The sequence below is a fragment of the Temnothorax longispinosus genome, chromosome 2, assembly GCF_030848805.1.
Source record: "Temnothorax longispinosus isolate EJ_2023e chromosome 2, Tlon_JGU_v1, whole genome shotgun sequence".
NCBI classification, from domain to species: Eukaryota; Metazoa; Arthropoda; class Insecta; order Hymenoptera; family Formicidae; genus Temnothorax; species Temnothorax longispinosus.
Window position 1 is genome coordinate 16,510,262 of NC_092359.1, and position 22,130 is coordinate 16,532,391.

General features: G+C 40.6%; 2 protein-coding genes across 6 annotated transcripts in view; one reads left to right on the plus strand and one right to left on the minus strand.

Annotated features, from left to right (window-relative positions):
• Oamb (Octopamine receptor in mushroom bodies) overlaps window positions 1-22,130 on the minus strand; it is a 160,447-nt gene that overhangs the window by 13,543 nt on the left and 124,774 nt on the right. For 3 of the 5 annotated variants that reach the window (XM_071771867.1, XM_071771865.1, XM_071771866.1), the window contains 8 exons: window positions 19,886-20,534; window positions 14,862-14,999; window positions 14,157-14,255; window positions 13,891-14,018; window positions 12,428-12,565; window positions 11,643-11,925; window positions 10,188-10,349; window positions 9,485-9,798 (listed from right to left, as the gene is read on the minus strand). In XM_071771867.1, coding sequence (XP_071627968.1) covers window positions 9,485-9,798; window positions 10,188-10,349; window positions 11,643-11,925; window positions 12,428-12,565; window positions 13,891-14,018; window positions 14,157-14,255; window positions 14,862-14,999; window positions 19,886-20,146 — 1,523 coding nt within the window. In that variant the 5' untranslated portion in view covers window positions 20,147-20,534. Of the gene's footprint in view, window positions 1-4,833; window positions 7,120-9,484; window positions 9,799-10,187; window positions 10,350-11,642; window positions 11,926-12,427; window positions 12,566-13,890; window positions 14,019-14,156; window positions 14,256-14,861; window positions 15,000-19,885; window positions 20,535-22,130 lie in introns of those variants that run through there. The other 2 variants (XM_071771869.1, XM_071771868.1) reach the window with 2 other exon arrangements.
• On the plus strand, window positions 668-4,722 carry LOC139809162 (facilitated trehalose transporter Tret1-like). Its single transcript, XM_071771875.1, has 6 exons — window positions 668-838; window positions 1,406-1,667; window positions 2,092-2,252; window positions 2,931-3,206; window positions 3,437-3,684; window positions 3,861-4,722. Exons 1-6 carry the CDS (start codon window positions 754-756, stop codon window positions 4,245-4,247), a joined length of 1,419 nt encoding a protein of 472 aa, XP_071627976.1. The 5' UTR covers window positions 668-753; the 3' UTR covers window positions 4,248-4,722.

The following is a 22,130-nucleotide window of genomic DNA, read 5'->3' on the forward strand; positions in this document are numbered from 1 at the left end:
TTTAAATGTCTCCTCCTACCTTTGAATTTCAAATATTGAGGTTCAAATACTAAAATGGATCGTCTTCCAGACAAGCAGAAATTATGTTTGTACTGTTTGTAGAGATACGATTCAGTCGTGTTTCAGGAATGAAATCGAAATATCATGTTTCAGTATTTCTCGAAAGGATTTAATGGTACACTTGTGTATTCGAGGAACAACATCTCTTACGGCGTTTCAGCTCAACCGAGCGCGGTGGTGAAAGCGGAAACGGCTGCGTTGAATGTGACGTGTATGAAACGGCGTGTTCAAAGCGGCATAAACGCAACCTGAATAGCGGGCAGATGAACTTTATCCGCGCACAATTATATCCCGCTTAAGTCTGATTGTGAGAGACGCGTAAAATACCGAGGCGAGAAATGCAATAATATCCGATAACAGTTACACAGATTACTTTCTGATGATGGCGTAAAACCTCAACTTTGGTCTTTACGTAAGCGCCGGGGTTACAACACCGAATCGACCGATATCGGTAGCGGCGGCGTTGATAAAAAGATCTCGCGGAAGAAACGCGGATTAGGACGGGCACAATCTGTGGCATTCGACGGATTGCGTCACGACGTGACGCTTTTTTGAGTTCAATGTCGCTTGAACTCTACCGTTGCGGCGCGGCGGCGGACGTGCGCGCATACTTACGCGTGTGCGGGGCACCGTTTGTTTTTGCAAAGTGTTTTAAGTGGCTAAAGTGATCGTGCGTTTTCTCGTGAATGCACAATGGCTTTAATTGCACAGAGTGACGAGAGATCGTCGCGCGAGCGACCGACTTCGAAATGCGCGCAATACGTGGGCGTGCTTGTGGGTGAGTTTTGTGGGTGGGAATACGCTTAATCCTCTTGCGAACTCATCGCGATATTCAGATGCGGCTGCCACATTTACACATGAATATTTAATAGACGCAAGGAAGTTAAAAAAAAAACAGTGAATCCAGCGCGTACGCTTGGGGGAGATTTTGAACGGCGATAAAAACGTGTAAATCTGTCTTCATCTTCGTAGCCTTCGGCGAGTTAGGAAGCGGTTTTGAAAAGAAAAAAAACGCCGCTCAAAAAAAAAAACTATTACGCGCGATTGCCGCATTAATCGTGTTTCTTAATTTAATCGAAAGTTCGCCTCCCGTAGTTAAAACTCTCTCGATAGACATCTCTTCGCTGTAATTTAACTTGGCGTTCCCGTCCCTGCGCGCGCCCGTGGGATCTCCAAGCAGGAGAATATCAAGAGTAACGCGCGAGGTGGAAGAATTCTCTCAAGACAGAAAACGTTGTCGAAGATAAAATATATTTCACGAGATAGATCAAATAGAATATTCCTCTCAAGAGGAATTTTGCGAGATGAAATGTGTGTCTGACATTTACTTTCTGTTACCGCTTAGCGACACTCGCCGCGTTCTCGATCGGCACGTATTTGTCATGGACGTCATCCGCCTTGCCACTTTACAACACGAACGACACCCTGCCTGTCAGCGATCAGGAGGGCTCATGGATTTCTTCCCTGGTGCCTCTCGGTGCGATTCCGACCGCTATCCCGGCGGGAATCCTGGCGGATAGGTTTGGTCGGAAGAGAACGATTTGGGCGACGACCGTGCCCTTATTTCTGTGCTGGTACATTATCGGATTCGCGCGAAGTAAGATATGGTAAGAAGATTCACACTTCGGATTCTGACACGGCACGGCATTTCGTTCGCGACTCGCGCGATGTTATTTATGTCAATAATAATGAAAATGTAGTTCCATGTTTGGAATTGTATTTTAAAAAACGCGAAAGAGAGGATTTGAAAAATGCTTCATGTGAAATGTTAACGTATTTTTTTTTCGTGTAAAAAGAAATTTTTTTAAATTTCACGTTACGCCAAAATGAATAATAATACATAGCCAAATCTCACTTTCAACGCTTTTATCGTTAATTTACAATTTACACAATGGTTCAATTATATAGTAGAAGAAATCCGTTATCTATCACGTTTTATTCATCGATTGGCGTTCCCAGCCAGCCTTAACTTACTGTACGGTTTCATTGATTTTCTACTTACGTTACATAATCGAGTTTTTCCATCGAAAGGATTTTCTTGGCGCGGTTTATTGCGGGGGCAGCATGCGGCGCAGCATCCGTCGTTGTTCCCATGTTCGCGTCTGAGATTGCCGAGCAGAGCATTAGGGGCTTGCTTGGCACCATTTTCCAGTTACAGATTACCGCCGGAATTCTCTTCGCATATGCTACTGGTAAAGAAACGTTTCGATTTTATAAATATAACACTGATCAATTCCATGGCACGTGCCTTTGATACCGCGCAACAAAACCTACAATTGAAATCAGTAAAATACATTAATTAATAATAATAAGTAAAACAAAACCGTTATGGTATGCAATCAGTTAGAGAAAAGAACGCCATTTCAGGTCAGGACTGGATCTCGGAAGTCCAATAATAATAGTAAATTTGAAGGAAACATATAAAATTCATACAATATTATTATTAGACTATCCAAGATTCAGTCCTGACCGTAAATGGTGGTCTTCTCTCTAATTGATTGTACATTATAATTAAATTTTCGAATGTATATTATTATATCCCATTACATCAATGATTAATTGACAAAATTGATATAAAATAATTTATATTAATAACTAAAAAAGTTTCGTAAAATTTATATATAACTTAAACGTTCGTTTTTTCGTTACATTTTCCACAACATGCGAAATGTAGCTCTCCATCTAAACATCTGTAATGTCGGACATTGTAATGACACAGATAATTAAAGCTGTCACTATGAAGAACTTGACGCGCTGTACACGGTTTGACGGTGTCTGCAACGATAGATAAAACTCAAGTCGCGAGTGTTCTAGGGCACAACCGCACGACAACTTTCCTGAAATGATAAGCGGTGACATTACGTTTGCAGCCTTCACCGATAACTTGCACGTCATCGCGATACTTTGTTCCGTGGCGCCCGCTTTGCTTTTGATCTCCTTCCTGTTCGTACCGGAATCACCGGCGTGGTTGGTCATGCGGGGCCGGAAGAACGAGGCGAATGATGTGCTGAAACACTACAGAGGGGTTCGCTACGACACCGAGACGGAATTGGCCAGGTTCGAGCTTCAGGCGTCGGAAATGCGCCAAGCCAGGCCCAATATTTTGCATTTGAGAAATTATCAGAAAGCTACCTGCATCACACTTGGTAAGCAGAAATGTTTAATTTAACTATTAATTAGTTAAATTAAACAGTTAAATTAAATTCAACTGTTAATTAGTTACATTAAATTAATTACTGAATACTTTTGTCAAAATAATTAATTAATTTACTAATGTTATTAACTTTATTTAATTTTTCACGCATATCACGTATATACATATATTTTATGTAGTATTGTGTCAGCGCTTTAACTCGACGTTCGATAATTTTTTCAGGTCTAATGTTTTTCCAACAACTCTCCGGCGTTAACACTCTGATATTCTACGCGAAAATAATCTTCGACCACGCGGGATCAACTCTGAGCTCGTCCACGTCGTCGGTGATCGTCGGTATCGTACAAGTGATCGCCACCTATTTTTCAACTATTCTGATCGAACGCACCGGCAGGAAGCTATTATTGTTCATTAGTGCGTCAGTGATGGCTGTTTGTATGTTCACGTTATCGGGGTATTTCCGTTTCCAGGTAAAAACCTTATTACTTAATCAAATATTAATCAAATTTTAATTACAAATCTATAATTTTTCAAAATATTCAATTATCGGCCTTCAATAGTAATTTTCAATCGTACGCTCATTTGCAATTTCATGTTTTTATATCCAAGTTTTTTAATTGACTGGCGAGCTCTCCGGTTGTTTCAGAGCTCGCACGATCTCTCGAGCTTCTCCTGGATCCCTCTGCTCTCGTTCGCGGTATTCATCGTGATTTTCAGCATCGGCTTCGGTCCTATACCCTGGTTGATGGTCGGCGAGTTGTTTACAAGCAACGTGAAGAGCGTGGCGAGCGCCGCCACCGCGATATGCAATTGGACGCTGGCGTTTTTGGTGACAAAGTGCTTTCAGGACATGGTGGATCTCATGGGGATCTCCTCGTCGTTCGCTACATTCGGCGTGATAAGTTTAATTGGAACCATATTTGTCTCCGTGATGGTGCCGGAGACGAAGGGCAAAAGCGTCGAGGAGATTCAGATCGAGCTGCAAGGGACGCAAATTAGAATCCCGAGGGAGGCAGCCGCGATGGAAACATGACGAAACATAATGAAATAATCACTGAATCAAGATGCTTATAGTTGTAGAAATTGTGGTTGTGACCTGTTTGCATCATGAATATTTTATAAGTCACCCAGTAATCAGGAGTGAGTAATTAATGCTTAATACCAGAAAAGGCGATTTTAAAGAGATAAAAGGAATCTCCGCGAGAGTATACGAATTAAGGGTAAAGCCCCTTGCACAATAGGCGATAGCGATGGCGATAGCGACAGCGACAAGATTGCCGACAAAGCTATGCCTTTGTCGGCAACTTTTTCGCTGTTGCTGTCGCTGTCGCTATCGCCTATTGTGCAAGGGGCTTAAGTCTTCTCTGATAATTATACATAATTACAGAAAATATTTTTATATATAACTAAGGGTAACTTTCAGCACTATTTATAAACGATCTATTGCTCTTTAGATATTTAGATTTTGTAACTATATATAAAAATATTATGAGACATTATAAAACAAAGGATTCGGTTGTTCTCCCCTTTTAAAAATTTTCAGCGGTATTGATTTTAATACGTACCGTGTTGCGCCGCTGAATTTCCGAGTGTGTAATGCAAAGTTTGAAAGACGGATCTGTTTATACGTACTCACATATTTATTTCCATCCGTTTGCTTACTTATTTATACGATATATCACATAATACATAAATCACGCATTTTTTTCTTTAAATCGATCGGTCGTCTCGCCGCCCCCGTCGAATTACAGTTGCGAAAAACTATGACGGCGATCTGAGGAAGATGAATCGGGAAGTTCTGCAAAAATGAGATGTAGCGTCGCCCGGGCGGTATCCGCACCGACATTGACCCATTGTACAAAGTAATACATGTGCCATGCTCGCGCGGCGATGACGATGTGATTCGAATGTTTTGCAAATCGATAATATACGCGCGGGATAAAAAGAAACGCATCAATGCCATCGAAGAATTGCGCGACCTTATTCCAGATGCATTTCGAATGCATTCGAGAATCGCTTGAATGAAAAAATACGCAAGATGAAGAGTGCGGGAGGGGGAGGAGAAACGCCGATTTATGCGAGCGTGCACGTGAACATCGGTTCATATAGAAGATATAACGACATACTTAGCGTGTTGTTGCGTACACATAGATATCGATATGTACATAGGAGGTCTGCGTCGCTCGTTTTTACGTCTGCGCGCCTGTCGGACGCTCGTTCCCGATCGGACGCGAGGCGATTGTCCAACTCCTGCTTTCTTTCCCAGCTTGAGAACGACCCGCGATGATTCTCAAGTCTTCAAAGCGCAAATCTTTGACAGCGACGTAAGACGAAATGCGTGGCGCAACGCACGCACAGACGATTGAGGGCGATCGGTAGCGAGTTGGTCGATCGGTCGATCCGATCGTCCGTTCGAAACCGGGGAAGGGCTTATAGGGACTAGAAACTACACGTGTAATTCGCTTGCGCGAGTATCGTATCGTATATCGGAACGAATAAATAACATTGCAAAACGGCTCTGTGTATGTGTGTGCGTGTATATGCGCGCGCTCGCGCGTATCCGTGTGGAAGAACGGAGAGCGGGTAATTTTCTCTCGTCGCGAAAAACGGTGTACTCTCTACTGCGAGATGACGAAAGAAGGCACACCGACTTGCGTACACATTATGCGAAATTATCGGAGATTATCGTTTCCAGATCTAATGAACGATCAATTATTCTCTCTGATCGATCGTGATCTGCGTGGGACACACGTAACGTATATTAAAACTGTGACTTACTGCGTCTACCGGACGCAAGAAGACGGTCCTTTTACGAAGGACAAACCGTGGGAAGCTCCTCGTGTAGCCCGAATGTACGAATCGAAGCGAAGCGCCGCGATTATTACTCTCGCGAAAAAAAGTCGAATTTCTCTCGTCTTCTCTTTTTCTCACGCTTCTCGCGCGGATGAAGCGCCCGCGTTCCAGGTCTGTCGCGCTAGAATTCAATTCCGAGTAGACGCGCATCGTGAAGCTCCACCTGGTCCTCTGTTTCCGTCGACCTCGCCGCAATTACAGCGCGAAGGCAAATCGCACAGTACCTAGTTTGCGTTTTCTTTTTCATTCTTTTTTTTTTTTTTAGTCTCTAGTAGATGACAGAAAAGCGAGGAGAGAGAGCAATCCGCTACTTGACTTACCCCTCCGCTGGCTTATAAACTCGTTACAGCGAGATCGCGCGATTTAGCGAGGAAGCAGACCAAGCATCAAATTATTTGTTGCCTCGCTCAAAAAACTACCCGGAGCTTTTTACATTCTCTGTTGACCTGGCGTCGAAGTAAAGTCGCCGTTGTAGCGAGATTACATGGACCAGCCAAGCATCGGGTTTTTCTTTTCAACAACAAAGAGTAATAAACTAGACAGGCTGAGCGAGTGGTACGTTATTCACTTCGTCTGACTCGCGCGTCGCTCGTTACCTGTCTGTTAACTCGCCTACCGATTTCGTGCATTCGCGGCGAGATACGCAGATAAAGTCCGGGCGCATTTCCCAGCTTCACCGGGGTGTCTGATTTACGCGAAATGCTGACGCAACGTTTAGTCTGGCAGAACGGCGGAACTGATTTACGTTGGCACACCAAGCGTCGAGGAGGCCGCGCGCGGGCGGCGGCAACTCGTCGTCGTCATGACGTGATGGCCGCGTGTCGAGCGCGGCTTTCGGAGCGCCATCACGCCATCATCAGAAAGAGAATATCCTCGCTTTGGAGGATCGGGGATTGAAGGTGACGCGCTGCGTGCCGGAACGGACATGTCGCTACAATCATCTGGACTCGCTCTGCGAGTGGGTCGCCTCCAACGACGGATCCGGATCCGAGTCGTCGATGGAGGTGCCGTGCTGTGCCACGCGGATCGAGTAACTCGGGCTTCGTTCGTTCCTACGCAGACACACGCATAATCGTTCTCGTGAGACACATCGCGGGTGCGAATATCATTCTGCGGGATTTTTTTTTTTTTTTTAATGAAAGTCCTCTCTCTTGAGTTAATTAGAGCTCAGGTTCTATAAAATCTTCAAAAAATATATTTTTCAACTCAATTTATCCAAAATTGGGAAACTATTTTAGACCTGAGCCACAGAATTGATCGCGTATTTTACAACCTAGAGAAAATACGTTCATATAACCGGGTGGAAGCATTGATCCTTATATAGAACTCGTTGATATATATCATCGTTTACGATACATAAAACGTGATGAAATAATTTAAGGATTTTCTTTTATGTGACAGTATAAAAAACTTTCCTCACGTTCAACGCATACGGATGATAATCGGACAGATGAAAAGCTAGAATACGTCATGAACTGACGTATGGCAAGGTTCTCTAACAATAAATTTAAATTTTAATATTAGAGTAATAAGGAAAAGTTGACTATGAGAGCCAAACGCGGTTATTTGTGCGCGAGTTGACGCTATGTAAACTTTTTGTCAGATTAATGGGGATATTAGTAAAAAAAGAAACATCAATGAAAGTTAGGATAAAATTGTTATCTATATGTGTTTCAGTTTATTTTTGAATTAATTGGAAGCTGTTATCAATGATTAAAAGAGATAATGTTATAAAGGAAGGAAGCTAATTGAATATAATTCTGAAAGGACATTTTAATTTGTGGGTTTTGGGAAGCCCATAAATCCTCGGCAACACCCCATCACTGTTATTTGTTTATATGTGGCGATTAAAATATAATTTTGTTTTCTCCGTCTTGTAAGCAAGGCTCGAACATTGTCAGAGGTTTTTAGTTGGATCTTTACTGATTTTTATGTATGTGTCTGTATCTTGTATCATTTTCTGAAGTTTTTGTTTATAATAATTTTTGTCTAAGGCTTACCTATATAATATTGCCCTTATTCATTCTAGTAAAAATAATATCCGGAACATTTTTAACGTATTGTTTTGTTGTTGACAATAGATTAAAAATGGAAAGTGTTGAGTTGTTAGGCTGCATGGTTGTTCCGAGAGAAGGAAAACTATTGAAAATAGGAATGGAACGATTCCTAATATTTAATCGTCTCTCTAGAATTTTTTTGCATTCTATGTTTTTGTATAAATTCAATGATTATTTTTCTGTTTTTTTCTATTATAGATAAAAAATTCCCACCTAACTGGAGGAAACATTGTATTTCTTTGGGGATCGGATAGAAAGTTAAATTTTTGAACCAGTTATTTCTTATAGATGTGAGGAAAGAGCTGTGGATGTTATTGGAGAAAGACGACGGGTTGAAGGGAATTTCAAATAATGATGGAAACTATTCCTTGTGTATTCAACTGGGAAAAAAGACAATGAAAGTCCATTAGTGGTTATTTCAGACGTAGTTGTGATTGTAGGATTATTTGTTGAGACGGAACAAAAATAGTGAATAGAATTGGTGTTTTTCCACTAAGTCTCTGATGTTTTTGAATCAACTTCTAGTTTCTTTTCTAGATTGCTGTGTTTATAAATGTAAAATGAGCGTAGATAGTGATTGTTAATTCTTGTCTATTGAAGAAAGAATTATATTAGGTCAACGATTATATCAATCACCGTCGTTAAAAAATTATCTCAGTCTTTCTTATAGAGCTTTAGCAAGCCAATCTCGCGTTCTCTGAACTTGGTTTAGTGAGTAGATTTCATGGTCTCTTTGCCAGAATTACTCTCAATTTTCATTTCTAGTCCAAATATTTTGCGGACTATAAATAGCGAAATTTTCTGATTTTTCCTCTTGAAATTTATACATTCTTTATACATTCTTTATACATTCAATTTTTAAATACTTTTAAATACTATTTACCTTATACTTTTCGGAGAACCTGAGATTATTTAATGTATCTATCACCGCGCGTCACGCTGAAGATGGTTCAAAGTGAAGTCGAAACGTACGATTTATAGTCTGTATTAAATTATTAATTAAATATTACATAGCGTCAACTTACGCACAAGTAACCGCAGTTGACTCTCATAGTCCACTTTTCCTCGTTTCTCTTCAATTTTAATATCGAGAGTCTTTAGCTAATTAATTATTTTAAATCTTAAATTCAAAATATAAACCAGATAATTGATAATTTTTTAAGCCTCCTTCCTTATGACGCGAAAGCGCGATCGTGCGAAAATAGATCGCAGAATGCAATGCCACTCCATTTGTAATACAAATCGCAACGCCGCGCCAACTTAAACGCTTCTTTTATCGCGGCGCGGAAACGTGCGACCGTGCACAAAAATAAATCGCAGAACGCGTAATACACTTTGTAATACAAATTATAACACTGACCTCATTGCCAATTGGCTGCCATCACTGCCACGTCGCAGGGTGTTGGCGCGTTGTATGCAGGAGCACCTGCAGCAGATGATTCTCTTGAAAGCGAAGCGGAAGTCCTTGCTGAAGAGGGCGTAGATACACGGATTTATCGCGGAATTGCAGTATCCTAGCCAGAACAGCACGCTGAAGACGGTTGGATGGATGTGATTCGGATAGAACGCGCGCACCAGATACATGGTGAAAAAAGGCAGCCAGCACATAATGAAGCCGCCGACGATGATGCCCAGGGTCTTCGCCGCCTTCGTCTCCATGCGAAATCTCTTCACCTGCGTACATCTTTGTCTCAAGCATCACCGTCAACCGACATAATATTTTTAATATCTAGTTTGTTAAAATATGAATGCGCATTATAAAAAAATTAACATCATCTTTTAACGAAGTAAAAGATATTAACTCACTTATAACGTGCATTCATATTTTGATTATTAACTGTTACGCGATCCAAATTAATCCCGACAAGTAATCGACGTTATCACTATAATTGTAAGTCGACTGAAGACAGAAACTGAATTTCCGTCGTGCAGTAAAATAACGTCTTACTAAACTGTCGAACGTTGCACGTTCGTTTTTTTGTATGACATTTGAAATGAAAAATGGGTCTCCGATAGCCAAAGGTGTGAAAACCGTAAAAACGAGCCGACATGGAGGGACGCACTTGGGCTTTTATGTTTCTCTTGCCCAGCTTCATCACTCGCGGCTTCTCCTCGTTGCTCGTCGTCATCTCGCGCAGCGACAACTCGTCGCCGGTCATCTGACTCTCGCAGCTGCTCCGCCTGCTCGGTCTTTTGCTGCTGCCGACCCTATTGACACCACCCACCTGAAAGGGGATTTAACAAGTCGGCCTTTACGACTCCGGCACACACACACACACACACACACCTACACGCACCACGTGTGCCTATAAAATATAGATTCACTTTCGCGCGAGATTTACGGACGCCGTAAAACGGTAGTTTTTTCCATGACGATCGCGAGCAGCGTCTAAAGTCACTGTTAATTGTCAAAGGTATTGCCACAGCAATACGGCGATCATACTCGACTGAACACTCGTGCTTTCTTACGAACGGAATCAAAGTGTGGAACAGATAACTGCCGCACAACGCGATTTATAAATTTTTCCAGAGATTAAAATTTAATTATTCGTGCTTAAATGCAAGCACAGAGACATTCTTGTTGCTGTTTTATCTCGATTGGCTTGCAAATCTTTATTTTGTGTTTGCGTTTTTGAGAATATATGAAAATGAGAATTTAATTCGTGCCTGTCTATAAAACAGCGTGATATATCTTTAGATTAAAAGTCTGTCATCCACATCTGTCAAGAAGCGATGAGGGAATAGATTTTTATTTCTTCCCTGGATATATATATATATATATATATTTATCGGTGTCAGCGATCATACATGACGTGAAAGCCCTCAACGAAACGGGCGCGTGTCCATATCCTGCTTCGTTTCGTCCGTCTGTAAATCCGCGCGATATCCGTACTCACATGCGGGAGAATAATTACGATTCGACGATTTAAACGGCAAATAAAAGCTCGGAGATCCTCGTGAAACAAAACTGCGAGGGAAAAGAGGAAAAAGAGTGAATTTATACGGCTCGATAGCCCCGTCCGATCGAACGAGTACGTCGGTTTTATTGAACGAAAAAGTGATCCTTGATTCGTTTCATTTTGCAAAATGCCGTCGATTAGTCGCCAATAAAAAAGCGTGTGCACTCGAAATTGCAGCGACAAAATGTCACCTGGAATGTGGTGCTGGAACCTGGAAATTTATGCACGTTCGACATCACTTCCAACGGTGAAAACTAAATTCCAGTCTTCCGAATGTGTTAGTATATTATAAATTATAAATATATATTATACACAGTAATACAAAAAAATATATATAAATCTTTCATATAGTTTTTTCCAAAATGAATTTTGTGCAATGAAAACGATAAAACTATATATCAAGATTGTATAATTTTGCGACGAAGAAGACCCCGCTGTTCTTAAAAGATGAAAAAAAGGTCGGAAAATTAAAAAAACAAGAGTCCATGCGTCTCGAGCAGCTAATTGTGCCCTCGGGGAGAGATCTGTGCGAATGGAGCTCGTTAAAATCTAATTTACCTTAAGATGCGTGTTTTGCGAGGCCGGACAAAGCTGCGTCTGCGTCTGCCCGTTGCTGTAATGAACCGAGATTTGCGAGCATCTCGACGGCGTTCTGTTGAGGGTGTTGCACTTCGTGTTGAGAGTCTCGGTGCTGGGATAGGAGACCGAGATCTTGAACTTCTCGCGCTTAACGGAGCTGCGGCTGCTCGAGTCCGGACTTCTCGAGTTGCCGTTGTTGCTGCCGTTGTGGACGCTACCGCGGCCACGGTGTATTCGTAAGGTCAGTCTTTGTTCGTCGAACCTGCATAAGAATAGGAAAATGCGTCGTGCTTCTGCATAGGCGTATTCTCTATTATGCCTGTCAGCGGCATAATGAAGCTCCCGTAAAAAGGAAGCTTCCTCTCTCTCGCGCGCGAAGAAGAAGCTCAACCGCAGAACCCGCGAACGAAATGACGACTCGAGAGAGAACAAAGCGTGGAAAAACATATTCGAATGCAGGAAAATTCATTTGCAGCGCCATTTCATTAAAAGGGAATGACAGGAGATAATGAATTTGTCTTATGTACAATATTAAAAATTTGCATAGGTAGAATAATTAATGTCCGACAAGATATTCTCGGTTATAGATAAAAGGCAATTAACGTGAAATGATCAGTATTCACGTCGATCTCACAAAAAAGTGACACAAATAAATGTGTGATAAAAATCGATTGCAGGATTGTAAAAAATATTGTAAAAAATAAATTCACTACTCTGGTAAACGGAAGTTTCGGGGGAGAAAAAAAACTGGCGCGAGGGTTTACCTGGTGCCAAACATTTTCGAGGCTTTTGTTGTGCGAAAACCTTGATTAATGGCCCTCGTCGTGGAAACCGCGGCGTTGTAGATCCGCCAATAAAAAAACATCATCACCAGCATCGGTATGTAGAAGGAGCCCAGGGCGCTGCAACACAGTATGCGATATTGCGATTTCCTGTCACGCTGGTGATAATCGCGTATTTCCCCGTTTCGCGATAACATATCGGACGCTTCTCTGCGCGTGCAGTCCAACGCAAATCATCAGACTACGGGCGAATATTAATTTGACTACCGGCGTTAACAATGGACAAGATGACGCAATCGAGAACCACGTCGAAGTCCGCTGGACAGCACTCGAAACGCATCAGGCGTTTACGATTTATCAGCGTATTGATCGCCACCGTACGGTGCGTATATAATCGACCTTGATTGACTCGCACAATATGATATAACGACATAGAAATAAAACTGTTATTATTGGTCAATCAAAGAATATGGACCATCGAACCGTAACTGGGTGTTGATGTTAAAATATTCTATATTTAAGTTAAAAACTACAGACGTTTCGGACCTTTATAGGACCATCCTCAGTGTCGCATTACAAATAAGTCAGTCGGTTAAAAAGTTATCGTATATTACATAAAAATTAAATTAACGCAACAGTTGAATCGCTGTATTAGGAGTGGACGGTAATCAAAATCTGTTTCCTTCTGCCGTAAATTATGTTGTTATAGGGTCGACATTTCTGTTACAATGTGTTCTGTTACAATAAACTGACAAAATACTCACATTATTGTTATTATTGGCGCAGTCTTATCCACAACGAAATTTCGGATTTAACTCAAAAGCTAATATCGTACATGTACTATTTGTCAAGTTACAAATCCTACAATCTCTCGAGCTTATCTTTTTTTAAAACGGAAATAAAATATGTCAAGAATGATACATACAATATGCTTTTATCTTGCGAAAATGTCAAATACATTTCTGCTTCAAAAGTAATGTGATCTTTAATTGACATGTTTACATTGTTGTTTTAAAAATTCGATCATTGTACGTCACGTAAATTCTCAGATTTTAATATACATGTTAGATATCAATATATGTATTAATGTTATGCAAATAATTCAGTTGTATAAATTTTATTATATACATAACAAATCCAAATAGAAAACTCGATATCTAAAATACAATTTTAATCCTGTATTCTGATTGCTTCCTGTAGCGTATATTAAAATTAATTAATTTTACGCAATTAAATTGAATAATGTCTCTTCAATGCAGAGAAGACATTAAAAAGGTATTTTCCATGGCTCCATTTTTACGACACGCCTGCTATTTCACTGGATAACGGACAACCAATTTATACCGATGTACGCAAAGAGAAAAGTATTCGTGTAATTTCTCGTTACTACGCGTCATGATCCAATATGTATGTAATGAAGGTCCAAGAGTCCTTGCAAGACTTACCTGTAAACGACGTAGCCGGCGTCGTTGGTCAGCTCGCAGATCCATGGGCACGGCTTCATCGGTACAAGTATAGTGGTGGTGTTGGACGGGCCGTACGAGGGATACGTATCATTGAACGTAGTATGCGACTGCGAGAACAGAGGAAGCGATTAAAAACGCGTGCGGAACAAACACGATCCGGCCGGCCGGCTGGCCGGGGCCGATCGAATGACGATTGAAAATCGTAATAACAGCGCGAAGGCGGATTAGCCGTGGCTAGTACGCACCCGTTTGTCCTTCCAGCCGACTAAAGGCGGAAAACAGATAACGAAGCTCGAAACCCAAACGGTGGCCACCAGCAATCTAGCCCTCTTTGTCGACATAAGCTGGATTTATGGAAACGAGAAAAATAAATGAGACGATTAACGGGGAAATGCGCGTCAGGGACGCGATAATTGCGTAGATAAGGAGATAACGAGATTGGTCGGTATACCTCTTTAGAAAGGTCTTTAGAAAGAAAAATCACATTTTTTAAATTATGTTTTTCGTGTTGTTTTTTTCCATTTCTCGATGCGCACAAGTTTATGTTTTTGTTATTTTAATTTTCTAAAATGTAAAGCTCAATGCATCTAATTGAGCATTGCAAATATTTTGAACAGCAAATACAAAAATTTAATCAATTAGAGAGAAAAGTGCCATTTACGGTCCATACTGGATCTTGGTAACCTAATAATAATATTGTGAATATTATATATTTTCTTCTTCAAATACAAAAATTTCAAAATAATTGTAAGATTTTCACCGTTTATAAAACTCGCTTTTAATTTCACTTTCTCTCGGTATATTTTTTGTTTCTGCAAAGTGTAACCACTTGGGAATATTCCCGTCGAACACAAACGCCACGTCAAGCGGAGTGGCCAAATTGATTGATGCGTAACGCGCGTCTGATCTCCTTGGGATAATCGTTTTCATGAGTGCTGAGTGGTACTTGCCTGAGGATAACTGACTGGCCTGGTCACCGCCAAGTACCTATCCAAGCTGATGGCGCATAAATTCAATATCGACGCCGTGCACATCCAAACGTCGACCGCCAGCCACATGGAGCACCAGATATTTCCGTATATCCAGACCTTTTGAGAGAAAAAGACCGTTTAAAAGAAATACATTTAATACGAAACGTCAGTGGCAAAGAATATTCCGCTATTTGGCGCAAATAGCCGAAATAACGTTTACTATTTATTTAATTTCAAATATGACCAAATTCAAAATTGATTTTACTGCAAGACAGTTCACCAGTTTGCTTCATTTTCCAAATATTTTCAAATGTGTATGAAATGTCGGAAATGAAATCTTTACTCTTTATTTAACTTCAAATATGACCAAATCTAAAATTGATTTTACTGCAATACAGTTCGCTTCATTTTCCGAATATTTACCTAATGTGTGCAGGTGAAAAGTTAAATTGTCAAATCAATAACACAAATTGAGGCAAAAATCTCGAAATTGAGGCAAAAATAACCATCGATACACCGGGCGAGGCTTATCGTGGATAGACGGACTATTTATATGCATGTGATTGACAGCGATGTGTATCGCTTGTGTATCGCGATGTGTAGCGTTATCGCAAAACCTAGCGGCGGGCATCAGATAAGACGTGCGGGGATTCGGCGCGCGTCAATCGTCGGATCAATTCCCATTCAGGTCGGACAGTGATTCACAATGTAACCGCGTACAATGGAATCCGCATACATGTATGCGGCATGCGCGCATCTCTCTACGCTCGTGTTGCACGCGCAACGCACCCGCATAATGACGTGCGATACAACCGTGCGCATCTCCAACGAGACTACAACCACCTGTTCAGAATTAGCTTTGGCCAGTGGTGTTACGCGTGTTATACCGATATCGGAATTCAGTAATTAACTTTCATTATTTACGGTCAGATTACTGTAGCTACGATTGCGCACGGTCACCGACAAATTGCAATCAAATCGATCCTCCGTTCCTTGTGTTTCCTAATATTTTAAATTTATAACCGATTGCTCGTTTCCTTTCACGTTGCATTCTACCATGATCTAATCAAATATTGAGGATTTCTATAAGTTTTATTATCCAGAATGCTTTTCGGCTGATAATAATTGCAGTTTTTAAAAAGGAAATTTTGTCATTTTTCGGAAAAAGACGATTGCATGCTAATCAAATTCAAAATGTTAAAATTCTATACAATATCAATGATAGCATCAAAAATAAAATTTGAAGACACAGCAAAGAGAAATTGCAAATGTGGTAATATTGTCTGCTTTTCTATATCAGTAAATTCTATTTAAGATATTTAATAAAATCTTGAGTTGAGTATGCTATTAATAACTAATAATAAAGGAAAAATTTTATTAATTATTTGTTATTATTCACGCGATTGCAGTTGAACAAGTGAAAAATATACATCTCTCTATATATAGTCCCGTTTTCATCTTTGTTTTCAAACTCGCCTGACAGCGCATTATTTAATTAAAGCCAATTTTATCTCATGTTAATGTAATTAGTAGGCACTAGGCAGCATAATACAAATACATTCTATCAGCATACGTTATAATTAAACGATGTCCCGAGGCGTCTAATTTCGGGAAAATGATAGGAGAAAATATTAAATTAATGCAGTATATATTTTGCTTATAATCCTCTCTTGTATCTCTTTTTCTATGTTTCTAATTGTTTCTGATTGAGATTAATATAAACTAACTGAATATTAAGATACATACATATCTTTTACTTTTCAATACTGCGATATCTATTTTTACTTTTTACTCAACTGCAAGTCTATGTATTACATTTTTAAGCAGTTGCTGCTTAACAGACTTCTATTGTTCATTTCTTATTTAGCGTCCAATATTGCTGTGTCTTACTGGCGCAGCGATCGATACTTAATTTCGGCCTGCCAAGTTATTTAAGTTACTTTTTCATTGAAATATATAAATCGAACAGATTTACAAATATACACCATGCATCTCTGCATCGAGGACGCTCGTTATCGTATTTTTTTTCTTTGCGCTGAAAAGACGCTCTATGCTGCGCTTGATAAATTCCTCCAGAAGAAAAGGAGGAACGAAGACCGTTCGAAGAAAGAGTCGTATCGTGATAAATGCGCGATGAACTAATTTGCGCTATATCGTGTAAACTTCAGTTAAGAAGACTACTTTACTCGGGCTCTTTTTTTAAATAAAAAACGGAAAAAGAGTTGTTTGATTTTTTTTCGCAAAAACTAGAGTTTGTACAGACTTTTTAGAGGTTGTTAGTCCGAAATTATACATGTTGTAAACATGTTTAATTTTTTCAAGTCGATTTGAGTATCTGTATTTGAGTTATCACTGTAATGAAAAGAAAATAAGAAACGAAGAAAAATACGTTTAAAGTTTTTAATGCATATTTTCAACTAAAAAAAATTTTTTGTTATAGTAATATAGTTTATGATTCTAATAAACATTGTGTTAAAGGTCAAGTTTCGGTTTAAATTCATTTCTTTGTAATAAATTCCCCCAAAAAAGCTTTAGTTTTGATAAATCTGACTGCTTAGTCCCCTTAAATGAAACACCTCATTCTCGGCTCGAGCTAAGAGAGATTCATGCCGCTTCCGTACTCCATCCACTGCCCACCGACTTATTTCCAGGTTCTCGGGGAGCAGTACACACACGTGAATATCGCAGGCACGCGGAAATCCAAGCTGGAAGGACCAAAGGGAAAAGCCAACAAACTGTTGCATTCTCCGTGAATCCCACTTAAACCGGCAAGGCTCGTTTGACGACTTCGGGGATAAAATGTATGTACCGCCGTCCCCATCGCGCGTTTCTTCTCTCATGATACTTTTTAACCATATAAAAAAAAAGATGAGACAAAGCTCAAAGGAGTAGCGTAACGAGCCCCTGAGAGATACGTCGAAGGAATTACCTCGGCGTGAGAAAAAGATGAGCGAGAGAGGAGCAAGAGTGTCTCGCGATTAACGATGCGATATTCTCGGAAGGAGAAAGAAAATTGTGTGCTTGGAAATATTATTTTCTTCACATGTGGTAACTGTTTTTAAAAATATATCTTGCGTATAAATAAATTTTATCTACGATTAAAAAAATGAAAAATTTTTCTAAAAAAAATATTTTTATGTAAATAATGTTGAATAAGGTACGGGAAATATTACCGCAAAGATCTATTGAATCGATAAATTACAGTAAAGATCTCAAATAAAAAAAAGAGATAGACAACTATAATGTCCAAAAATACGTATCTATTAAACACAGTTCTTATATTGTAGTTCTCGCATTGAAATAAAAACCAGCTTCAAATATTGGAACGGCGTAACTTTCGAATATTACGCTCAAGTACGTTTCGGAATAGTAATATTTTTTGTAAACAATGCGCACCCCATCCACCGCCAAATACACCTCGCCTGGGACAACAAGCGGATATTGCGTGGGACAGAATTCGACGCTTTAGCCAAACTAAATCGATCCTGTCGAAAACCGTGCGTTAGTGAGCGTCCAGTACAGTGGATGAAATTTCCCTGGCAGGCACCTTGTCGTTGTATCGATAATGCCGTTGCGATTGATGCTATTGTGCCCGGCCGTTGTCCGTATGAAAAATGCACTATTGATTGCGACAAAGTGTGAATATCGTCGATTCAAAATACAACCCTGAGAGGGCAATATAAAGTGCGAAACAGGATGCGCTGCTTTAATAAAGCACGATCGACTCTTTGTGATACTATAAATCATTTTTATCGAACGCTTTCTTTTTTTGTCAATGTACTCTTCATCTCTTTTTATAACAATTATTAGAAAAATAATATAAAATTTATCAACAAATATAGAAAGATTTAAGGTAGGCGTCTCGCTACGTGCTAGTCATGTGACTGTTTGTAGGTTTTCACGTTCAGAAATATATTTCTGGCAATTTTTGCTAAGGGAAAAATAATTTTATGAATTATGGTGTAAAATTTCATACGTGACAAAGTATGTTACTTTTTCCAAATTATGTGATTTTTCTCATTTGACTCTGTTTTGATCAGCTGATCATGCGAGTCGTCGAGAAAGGTTATCATCTCCTTTTCGATTGAATTTTGACAATTACTGAGAAAGGGTTTCAAAACGCATGACAGGGGTGTCAATCACTATCCAATTCGGCTAAGAAAGACGAGCCCCATAACCTGCAACTACAGTGATTAGCCAGCGGCGTTGCCAAGTCTTCCCAACCTCACCTCGACCAAAAAATGTCTGCTCGATTACCGCATTTTCACTAAAATAAACTAAAAAATTAGCAGCGAAATCTCCGGTAACCTATATATTTTATGGTTGCATCGGATTCTTCGAAATCTAATGTACAAAAAGCAATGTTTTTTTCTCACTTCATCTAAACGAAAAATACGAAAATATGTGATTGAAACCGTGATAGAGCCTTCTTTTCTGTATGAAAAGTAATGCAAAATTTGTGATTTTCGAGATCGATTTTCTAGAGTAATTAGTCGGTAAGGAGCCACAGAAAAAATCGACTGCAAAGCTGATCATATAATTTGATATAAAAACCGAAATCGAAAACTTTATCTAATACATGCCCTGACGAGACGACTACCTTAATGTAATACACACACACACACACACACACACACATATTTTTTTGGTATATTTATATGCATTGAATTTTTTAATCTCAACACTATCTTATAATGTGGTCTCTAAATTTAAAGCTATAACGTACTTGTTATTGACAATGTATTATTATAACAACTGTATCTTTTGTTAAGCGAAGTTTATTAACGACCCGCGCTGAAAAAGAGTTAGTTCAATTCTTGTCACCAAGCCGCTAGTATTACATTAAATAGATCTCTCATTTTTAATCATAAATCGATAATTTGCTTGACAAATCCTCCCATTCCCATAACTTATAAGATCATATTAATTCTCTCTCTTTTTACATTAAAAAAATATCTATTCGTGAATTCGTTGCCAATTGACGCATTAAAAAAAGATCTTACCTTGTAAACCTCCCAGGTCGCGCTGAACGGCAGGACAGCGACGCCGACCAACAGATCGGCGACCGCCAGGCTCACGATGAATATATTCGTCACGTTCCTCAGCTTGCTGGTACAATAGACGGCTAGAATGACCAGGACGTTACCCACCACCACCATGACATCGACGATCGCCAGGACGATTAGGGCAATCACGTTCCACAGGCTTGACCACTCGACGCCCTCGTATAAAGCAGTGCATGCGGTGTCGTTCAACTCTCGCATTTTAATTAACTCTCGCGGTCCTCGGGTACGCCCGTGCGATCCTGTCGAAAGACTCCAGAGGATATCCGGTACGACGACGGGTGGTGCGAACTCGATAAGACGCGCGAGGCATCTCGAGCCGTCATATAACGGGATCAAAGTTTTCTTCCGCGGTTAACACTTAAACGTCATGGTACTCAAAACGATTAACGGACACTGTGATCCTTGCAGTTTTCACAGAACACCACAATCTTCTCACGCTTCGCGCTACCAGATATATTAATAACTGAAGACTTTATGACTGGCCGATCGATTCACTCGACGGCAGGACTAGAAGACTTGAAGAAGCTCGATGTTTACAGTGGTCCTTGAACTCTTGAGGGCAACCACGTTCCCTTCGTGTGTTGATCTATCAATTAGTTACGTTTGGTTTCTTAATTATCTATTTCTCGATTATTTATATCTTACGCGAGTGTCGCCGAGACATTACGTCATGCAACTAATGTTATACACAGGAATTATACAACTCGTTTTATAATTATTCTTAAGACTGTCACTAGACTTTCTTAAAAAACGACGGTCAAATTTGCCGAATAAATTACACTCGCTTCTGCACCATCGGCGTAGTGTTAATTGCTATAAGCCAGTTAATTCCCTTTCTCGTTTATCGAAAACTATTTGTATGTTTTCGTCGTACGCGGTCGTTAATGAAGACCAATCCCCGTGGGTTTCCGTCAATATTCCCACGATTACAGTCGGATGAGCTCGTTAATGCGCACGTCATGCACGCTCGTCGATACAGTTGATCATACACCACCCGGTAGTCAATCCGACACTTTATAGTTTCGCGGTCGCAAGCACGATCGCAAAACGTTATATCCCCCGGATAATCGATAACACTCGCTCTCTCCGCATATACACACAATCGCTCGCGTTGCACTTCGAATATGTCATCTAACCGACCTTTAAACGACGTTGGTTCAGACAGCGCGCAGAGCCGAGGGTATCGAATTTGGCGAGCTACTGATCTAGTTTGTGTTTCGAATGTCTGCGACTCACTTGTCGTTTGCCGTTTCCATTTTCCCTCCGTTGGCGAATTTCGAGCGCGCGATCTACATCGAGCCGCGACGTCAGTCGATCGTCGCCTCCTTTAGTCACGATTTCAACGCAAAATTCCTCGAATCTCCTCTTTAATTATCTATCGCGTTTCGAATTCTACGCGACTATCCCAACCACGGCTACATACTTAACACTATTCGATCGAACAAAACGCGCGACTCCACGAATGTGATCAAGAGACACGGTAGTGTCTCGCGCCAAGTAAGAACTTACACGCGGAGCGAGACCGACCGTGACTCTTTTATACTTCAATACGCTACCTCGCGCGGCAACAGTTTTCGCTGACGTAACGTGCGGAAGGGCTCGGGGGACCTTGACAAAAATCGCCTCGATGAAATCGTCCTAATCGCCAACGTCATCGACCTATTGTCATGCGATCCACGTGCCGCGGATCTATTAGCGTATCCCTAAAAAAAGATACGGGAAGGGAAATGTGTTTGTATATAGCTGGCATCTCCTGACATGCTGACATTGCTCGCTTGATCGTCGTCGCAACCCTCACATGCCCTCGCCTCCTCTCTCTTTCTCTTTCTTTCTCTCCCTTTTCCCCTCGCCAGCGCCGTGGAGAAATATCGAAAACCCGCAGCGGCCTGCAACCTCTCCTCCGGAGGCCGCTTCAGCCACGTTATACTGCTTCGACTGCACTTTTCACTCTTCCCTGCACAAGCCACCCACGACGATCACGTATCTACCCACCGACGCCCCTTCTATCCTCCGTCCTCGGCTTCGCCCACTCGCGGGGGGTGCTCTTTATCCCGTTTACCAAATCGAATTCGACGGAAGTTTTCCACCGCTCGTTCTGCTCGAGAGATCGACGTTATCCCGAACAAGAATTGAAAACAGCGTCGTCGCCTCTATTAGGTGCGATCGTCGACTGCGCGTTCAC